General features: G+C 47.4%; 1 protein-coding gene across 2 annotated transcripts; it reads right to left on the minus strand.

Moving 5' to 3' along the window:
- Window positions 1-537: 537 nt before the first annotated feature.
- On the minus strand, window positions 538-8,685 carry LOC125699789 (uncharacterized). 2 transcript variants are annotated; one of them, XM_048959686.1, is made up of 10 exons: window positions 8,581-8,685; window positions 6,823-7,161; window positions 5,645-5,914; window positions 4,941-5,057; window positions 4,309-4,410; window positions 3,720-3,842; window positions 3,471-3,563; window positions 3,139-3,231; window positions 2,885-2,942; window positions 538-2,002 (listed from the first exon to the last, which is right to left on the minus strand). In XM_048959686.1, the coding sequence occupies exons 2-10, from the start codon at window positions 7,157-7,159 to the stop codon at window positions 1,999-2,001; spliced, it is 1,197 nt and encodes a 398-aa protein (XP_048815643.1). In that variant the 5' UTR covers window positions 7,160-7,161; window positions 8,581-8,685; the 3' UTR covers window positions 538-1,998. The 2 variants fall into 2 exon arrangements, with proteins under 2 accessions (XP_048815643.1, XP_048815642.1); XM_048959685.1 differs by having other exon boundaries at window positions 538-2,333.

Raw genomic sequence — 8,685 nt, forward strand, 5'->3', positions numbered from 1 at the left:
GATATTACCATATATTAAGGAGTCCTTGAGAAAGAATGAAGATATATGCCAACGTATTTCATATGTTTATCTTAACTGTGTAAGTGTAGAACCTGAGCGCTGACAGAGCACGGTTGTGCTCCTCAAGTCATCTGGTACGTATCGCGAGGAATAAAGGAATGCCACTTTCTAACACCATGTAGTTGGAGTTAAAGAGCTTTCTTCCTGGATTTCGGATGACAGCCTCTCCGGAGGATAAGACACTCTCAGTGGAAGGAATTGATGCAAAGACACTTAGCAGCAAAAGTTTTATTACCTTTAAGCAGGTATTTATTCTCACGGGCAGCTCTGGGGAAATATGGGGCAATCCTCCTATCACGCATACCTTACACAAAAGATCTTCTGTTTATATACGTAACTTCTGTTGTCTAAGCAGAAGTTTTCCCAGGAGCACGTTACATATTCAGTGATCCATTCCAAGCAGGACCCCCTATTTTCTTGGTACCCAGCCTCAGCAGAACTTCCTTATCTCCTTGATTCAGAGACACAGCTCTTTCTGTTACCTAAACAGATTGCAGGGCAGGGGTATCCATCAACAAACATTAGCAAGCTTGACTATGTTGTTATAACTTGTATCATGTTAAAACAGAACACTCTTAGGAGGTGCCTCCCCATTCTCAGTGCTACATCACAATTATCACCCATAGCATGTAAAGGTTACCGTGGTGTTGCAGGCAAGCACTACTTGTGTTATACAACAATTCAGCAGCTATGCTTGTAAGGATATATTAACAGAATATTTTGTGCTATTACTTCTTCAAATCAATGCTGGCAAAAGGTCTCTTCGAGGTCCCTGCTAGAGATCCTGAAAGCTGCTATGCCTGCTACCTTCTCTGTCCTTCTTCTTGTCAGTGTTGCATTGGGCAGGCAACCAGCAGAGCAGCTTAGTCATGGGTAGCAGCACTGCATCCTGCTGGCAGTATGTCCCAGGGCTCAGCATCTTCAGCAGTGCCACCACACTGGGATGGGTGGCACCAATGATGATACTGGCATCCAGGGTGGAACTAAGTGGGCTGAGGGACCTCGTGGGGCTCAGCAAAGGGAAATACAAAGAGCTGCCTCTAGGGAGGAACAGTCCCACAGTGAGGCACTCTGTGCTGGGACAAGCATCTCCCTCCATGGTCTGATCATTGCATCCCACAGCCTACCTCAGCCTGCTAGAATAAATAACTTTTTTTTTTTAAGCTTAATGGCATTGCAGAGAAACCAGTCTGCTAAGCAAAGACAAAAAGTCAATAGATAATTTCACGTACCCACAGTATCAGGGCAACAGGAAAGCGTGACAGAAGGTGGGCAGATAGACAAACATGGCCTATGCCCCTCAGAGGAGGTACTGCCATCTGTAACCAGTCAGAGTTTGCTGTTGCAGGGAGATTACTTCCCTTACAAAGGGCAGCAAAATCCCGTCATGGGTTTGATTTGTGTTTGCTTCCCCTTGGGCCAGCCCCGAGGATCCCACATGCAGAACTGCGAGCACTCAACTACTGCTGCTTGGGGTGAGCTGAAGGAGAGGATTTTAAAAGCTGCAGAAAGGAGTGAATTCTTAACCCTCACCCCTGAAACAGATCCAGTCTTGTCCAGCAGAGCATGTCCTCCCCACACTGCTGTGGAGGCAGGAAATCCTCTGTGCAAGCAACACTCATATCTTGGCCTACACACCACACTCCAAAACGCTTCATCTTTTCCTTCCTGTGCAGAAAAACCCAGCAGAGAGCAGAGGAGCCATTGTCAACAGCCAGTGACAGGCACAGCGCTCCTACAGAGGGATTTGCATTTGAACAAATAGTTTTAAAGCACATGCAGGTCTCCACAGGCATGGATGCTGCCATTTGCACGGGTCTTCAGGAAGTGCACAGGGAGCAAACGTGCAAATCACCCTGATGTCATCTGCATGTGGAGAGGAAGCATCAAGCACGGCCTTGTGTGGCAGCAGGAAAAGGCTGGGGTGGACATGGCTGGTTACCTACACACACTCAGAAACATACACAGCCTCATTAATGTCATAAAGTAGCAAGGGTCACGCTTGTAACTAGTTTTAAAGGCATTTCTCTAACTCGGAGCCTGGTACTAAAGTGGAAAATAAATGGAAAAACGTGCATTAGAAATCCCTAGTGCTGTGTTAAAGAAAAAGACAAAAATGATTAATTTCATTGCTTTATATCGCCAATATCATAGGCTCAGACCTATGAAACTGAGATCCATTAACATGTTGAGCCAGCCACACAGGAAACATCCCCAGTGTCTAGCAGGTTAAATCAGGATCCTTGCTGATGGGCAGGGACATCTCAAAGGACCTGGAGGGAAGAAATGTCTCACAGTGAGGGTGCTGTGTAATAGAAGTTGTAAGTGCTCCATCATTGAAGGTGCTTAAAGTTAGGTTGGATGTGGCTTTGAGCAACCTGATCTGTTAATAGATGCGTTGGACCAAATGATCCTCAGGGTCCCTCCCAATGCAAACCATTCTGTGATTCCATGTGCTGACCATCAGAGGAGCCACAAGAGCAGCCCTGCCCCACGCCTGAGGCCCCAAACCTTGCACATCTCCAAACCCAGCAAGACCCTACAGACAGCTGTGACGCTCCTTCCTCCAACTCAGGGTCATTACAGCTGGGGCACAAAGAAGCTGACTAAGGCTGTGCGTTGGATTTGCACAGAATGTGGACCCCACCAGAGCATTCCATCACAAACCCAAGGTGAAATCAGGGACAGGGAGGTGAGAGCTGGTCTGCACCTTTCTTGGGGTCTAAACTTTGGAACAAAGCATGTGTTGGTTTCCATATCCCACTCGTTTCACTGCAAGATTATATTTATGAATTTACATGGGAAAAGGGAAAGAAGGCTGTACCTCTCCATGTCTGCACAATTGGAGTCACGTTCCTGCAGCCACCCCTGTGTTGTGTGATCTGTGAAAAAACACATTTATCACTGAAAGCAACCTGAGAGACACAGCATGGGGCACTGAATTCAGCAGATGGCATCTAGGGCTGGGATAGGGAAGGGATATTGTCACCAGAGAGGTTAGGAGGACTTCTCGGAATGAGGAAAAACAACTTTTGAATAATTCACACTGGGCTTGGGGAAATAAGAGGGGGCACTTACAGCAGAGGAAGATGGCAAGGATCGGCAGGGCCAACACTGCTGCTGTGCTGACCACAAGGGTGGTGACGTCCATGAACGCCGCGCAGCCTTCTTCTGTGGTCAGATAAGGAAAAAGCAGCAGAAAACACAGTCAGAAGGAAAAGACAAGAAAAAAGCAGTTGGCCACTATGAAAACTTGCTTAAATAGACCTAGGAAAAAAAAAAAAAAGAAAAGCAAACCTCTGGGAAAAAAAAAAAAAGAAAAAAGAAAACAACAGCAATTAGATGGATTTTTGGAGCAGTCCCAGCTCTGAATGGTAGAGCAGAAGGGCTAAGGCAGACAACTTCCTCACCATGGCGCCGGTGGATGTTCTTCATGTGGAAGCTGCTTGTCAGCACCACCAGGAGCACCCCTCCTGGAGCAGCATAGCCCATCGTGCGCTGTGCTGGCCATGGGAAGGACAAGAAAGACATGTCAATGTGGCCTACCCACAGGTGGACAGGGGCTGCCAGCATTACTTTGTACATGAGTGATGCGTGGCAAAATAAACCCCCTTATCATTTGCGTTTATCTCCATTCTTGCCTTTCTTGAACGGCTCACCTGCTGTGCTTTGGAGCCGGATGAGCTTCGTAGGCTGGAATGTCACTGTGGAGGCCACTAAGAAGGTGATCACAATCACATACAAAAGGAAAATCTGTGGCAGTATGACAGCAATGGATGGGCCTGGAAGAGAACAGCACAGAGCTGAGCACCACTTTTTCCATTTTCAGGATTTTGTAAGTCTCCATCATGTCCCTTTCTCATGACTGGACTTTCCAGTCACCTCCCCTCCCCCATTCTCAGTACCCCCCTTCTCCCCCCCAACTTGCAGCTCTATTCCTTGGTCATTCTAAGTGCCCTTCTGCAGTTATCCACTGGGAAAAGGCTTTGTGAAAAAGAAGAACAACCATATTAGTAGTATAAGTGAGTGTCTAATCCGTATGGTGGTTTCTCCACTTGCCAAGGACAACACGTTGAGCCCGAGGGGTCCATTTCCTCTATAAAGGGCCCTTCTCCTCTCCAGCCAACACTCAGATGGATGTTCATCTCCCATAAGGTCCCCACTCCAATGATCACTCTTGCATGCTGTATCCTTTGTGAGGGAAAGAATTGGTATCTGCACTGCAACACTCCCTAAAACGCCTCTTACCTTCTTCTCTCATCCAGAGGAGCCCAGCAGTGCCAGTCAGGATGGAGGAGATGCACACCAGCCCACAGGTGTAGGCACTGAGCCACCTCCACAGCTCTCCCCCTAGACATCAGAGCAGAGTGGGGTGACATCTATGCCCCCCCAGGCTGCCCCACACCAGTCCCCAGCCCTCCTTTTGGGTGGGATGTAGCAGTGGGGTGTCCCTGTCCAGGGTATGGTAGGGTTGACCCACTTAAAAGAAGGGATAGCTATAAAGGGCTCTGCAACCATGGCACAGAGTACATAAAATACTTTATTAAAATGGAGTCTTGGAATGAAAATATGTGGAGATGCTACAATTTGCTATTAATGTGTCTCTCAGTCACCTCAACGCTCTGAGCAAAAATTATGTAAGGATATGCTAGGGTTCAACCTGACCTGAGAACTTAACAAAATCAGTTTTCTCCATTAAAACAAAAAAAAAACAACCGCCAAGGAGAGTTTACTCTTAAGATAAGCCTCCAGATGAGAAGGGGAGATGTTTAGTCATCAGGAAGGGGGCATGAGTTGGTTACCATCTCTTCCCACAGCATCGCTCCTCACTCAGCACCACTGGAAGACAAAACTGGGTGTTCAGCCCAGTGCAGACTCACTTATTCTTAGCTTTTCAGACTGGCAGACAGGAAAAATTATGCCCCATCCTGAGACAGCAGCAAAGACCAGAGCAACCACTGAAATCCTCAGCACATCCTGCAAGGGAGGGGAGAGACCTGGGAAAAAAAAAGGAAAACAATCCCTGAAGCTGGGAGCAGTGTCACAGTAGGATCAGCATGGAGGGCTCTAGTGGGCCATGGAGTTCCACCATGGGTAGGTTGGATTTCTCACTTTACTAGCTGATGGATTTATTTCTTCTGGAGGCTCTGGTCCATGAAACACCCATTTGGGATTAAATGTTGCCCACAGGCATTCTGCCCAACACTCTGACCATATCCTGCCCACCACTGCTTTAGCCAAGGGTTGTGATGTTGACCTAGGCTTAGGGACATTCTCCAAGAAGGAATGGCCAAATTCTTCTGCTCATTGCACCAAGATCTGTGGCTTGGCGCCGGCTAGAGGTGGGACGGAAGACTGCAAATTGCTTCCTATCATCCTACAATAGCGAGCTCTGGTTGACAGCACGTGGACATCCTGGGTGGCAAGACCTTGGGAGATGGAGGAAGAAGAAGTGAAGTAACCAAGGGATATTGGCAACAGGTGGAGCAAAGGAAGAGTGTTGAGTTCTGGAGAGCAGCATCTCTCCATGCCCCTCAGGGCAGCCCATGGGAAGCTCATTTTTAGCCACTATTTTAGTGATCACCTGCAACAGTGACGTTCAGGGAGGTCTCCTGCCAACTTATCCCATTGCTGGCATTGCAGGAATAGGAGCCACAGTCCGATTTCTTTACCATCCTCAGTGGCAAAACACTGAGGCTTCCAGAGAGGTGGTAACTTCTGTCCGGGGGAAGCATCTGCCCATCCTTCTTCCAGGTGAAGACGTCTGCCCTGCCCTCTGCTACCTCACATAGTACCTCACCACTTGCCTTGGCCACCAGGCCACTGCTCCAGAGCTGAGGGTGAGACACAGGCTCTGGAAAGGAAACAGAAACACCAGCACTTCTCTCAGACCTGAGCAGGACCGTCCACAGAGGGGATCAGGCTGGTAGTGTTCATTAAGGCATCCTTTAATCTGCAAGGATGTGATTGCAGGTGACTTTTGCTAGAAAGTCTTGCACTGCACAAGGGTGCTGGGCTTTCTGGCATTTATTCGGTACTCTTAGTTAAGTCATTTATTTTTTTTTTTTTTAATCATACTTGGGTTAACAGAGCACATTTAGTACATGAGGGAAAAAAAAGAGGAAAAGGAAAGCAAATTTCTCTGCAGCAGAGATGTTGCAGTAACATCATGGCAGCAGCATTACTAGAAAGAAAATAACCAGAGCAAATTAAGGGAATTGGCAAGAGCAACATCAAGAAGAGACTCGTGTGCTATTTAAAGCATGCTTTTATCTCAGCAACAGCATTTTGTCCCTGGAAGTAGCCAACAGCCACAGACAGCATGGTGTGTGAAGGACAATTTTGGTGACTTCTCCATGAAGACCACCCTGCTGGGCTTCACTCCATTAGTGATGCCAGCTTTCCTTGGAAATGATGCAGCATGGGTGACACCGGCCACAACACTGCCAGCCTCTCCATCTCTTTCTGAGAGCAGAAAAGAAGGGATGGAAGAGACCCTTCCAGTATGGGGTCAAGCCCTTTGTCATATCCTGATGCTGAAGAAGCATCACCAGATGTGGTGGTCTCCCAGAGACCTCCAGAGCCCAGAAACTCTGGGAAGGTCTCTATCCACAGCTGGTCCAAGCTCCCCATCACTTGCATGTAAGGCTTGGCTCAAAAATCTCTTCCCCATACCCCTTTTGCTAGGCTGATAATCCATATATGTTCAAAATTCTGCCTGCATCCATCACCCCACTCCTCTCTCTCATAGCCACCACTTACTCAGAACATCCAGCAAGACTGACAAGCTCTCCCTTTCTGCTTGGTTGACAGTCACTCTGTAGATGCCACTGTCGCTTTCCTGGAGGTCCTCCAGGAGGAGAGATCCATTGGACGCATGCAGATGGGCTCGTGCAATGTATGGCATGTGGATGGTCAGGTTGTGCCTCTCATACTGCAGGATGGTGTGGGAAGCAGTGCCATTGAGGTGCTCCCACCGTATGGAGTGGATGAGCGTGATGTTAAGCGGCCCCGCAAGCAGCACTGAGGAACCCACCATGGCCACTCTTCTCTGCAGGGCTCTCTCCACTTCTGCAGCCTGTTTCAAAGGCACCAGCATCCCTGGATGATAGAAGAACATGAAGAGAAGACAAGCCAGGGAGATGGAGCAAGTCTTGGCAATGGTACTCACTGTGCCAAGGACACACAGGTAGAATCTAGACAGCTTGGTCTTCAAGTCTTACAACCCATCTCCTTCAGACAGTGTGATATCCTATCTGGAGCTCATATTGGGTGGTCTGAGAATCTGCCTGCAGGGCTGAGGCCTTTTCTACTCGAATTCTGTGCATAAGGGTTGCTTTCCCTACCAGTCTGTGCCCAGAAGGCACTTTCCAAGCATCTCACTCCCAGTTCCTAGTTTGGAGCTGAGAGCATCTATTTGCTCCCATCTGAGGAATCATCATGAGAGGGATAGAGCTGCTTCCCCAAAATGCATGTCAGTTTATGGGTTTTTCATGAGGCTCTGAGGAATTCAAGGGGTCACAGCTCCCAGACCAAATGCAATAGAGTTTTCAGGGAAAGCCAGACAGAAATAACTGCTAAAATCTTGGCTTGTAAAATGGAGTCCTTACAAGCAAACAAATAAAGAAGATGAGTTTAATTAGTTTAGAGGAAGAGGAAATGAGAGGAGTGGTATTTGTTTAGCTAGAAATGATAACAGTCGTAAAAGAAAGGTTATTTTTTAGCCAGGCACAAACCTAATGAATCGCTGCTGGCACTAGCAGCATAACAAATACACCCACGCCTCTGCTGATGGAAACTCCAGAATTTCTGTTTGAGGCCCTCTTCCCCTAGCAGGACAGCCAGGCTAACCCTGAGCATCCTGCTGGTGGTGGCCTGAGGTGAGGAGCAGCAGCAGAGACCCAGCAGGCAGTGAAGGCTGTGTTTCCTCCTCTCTCTCCACCATGTCTCAGTTCCTGCCCCAGTGAAAGCTGTTGCTACACATTTATACTGCAAACCCTCCTGAAAACCATCCTTCCTGAGAAAACTTTTTATTTCCCTTCACAGTTTTGCAACACAGGATAGAAGTCAGCCATAACAAGGCAAACAAAACGAGCCCAGCTGACGGTTTATCCAATTCTCATACTGGTAACCTTTACAAACAGCCATGGGGCTTTATTCTTGTGCCTCCATCACCTAAGACATGTGTGCAAGGAGGATAAATGAATTTATAACAGAAAATCCCCTTGTTATAGAAGAACACTCTTCACACAGCATCATCAACATGAAATAAGAGAAAATACTCCATCACAAACATCTTTTCACAACTGCCCAAGCTCATTAAGTAGGTGCTCAGCATCCACAAACACTACAACGTCTGGACAACTGCGTATTTTTTCCCATTTTAAATGCTCAGCCTGAAGCCTTTGTCCATTTGCTCTTCAAGCCAGCCAGCACATACACTAAAACTACAGTAAGATTATTCCTATGACTGCAATAAATGTTGTGTTGTCACATATATTGGTCTCTGTATCAACCTACCTGCAGAAAACTTTTAGCCCCAGTGCCATTCTCCTGAGCTGCTTCTATCTTCTCTGCCTTTGACTAACAGAACAAACATACTCTTCCCTTACAGGATGAACATTT

The sequence above is a fragment of the Lagopus muta genome, chromosome 13 (genome assembly GCF_023343835.1).
Source record: "Lagopus muta isolate bLagMut1 chromosome 13, bLagMut1 primary, whole genome shotgun sequence".
In the NCBI taxonomy this organism is placed as follows: domain Eukaryota; kingdom Metazoa; phylum Chordata; class Aves; order Galliformes; family Phasianidae; genus Lagopus; species Lagopus muta.

Coding starts and splice junctions, on each gene's coding strand:
- LOC125699789 (XM_048959685.1), bottom strand. CDS start 7,159: ATGCTGGTGCCTTTGAAACAGGCTGCAGAAGTGGAGAGAGCCCTGCAG. Junction 4,411..4,940: donor GTCTGAAAAGCTAAGAATAA/GTGAGTCTGCAC, acceptor TCTGATGTCTAG/GGGGAGAGCTGTGGAGGTGG. Junction 3,232..3,470: donor GAACATCCACCGGCGCCATG/GTGAGGAAGTTG, acceptor ATCTGACCACAG/AAGAAGGCTGCGCGGCGTTC.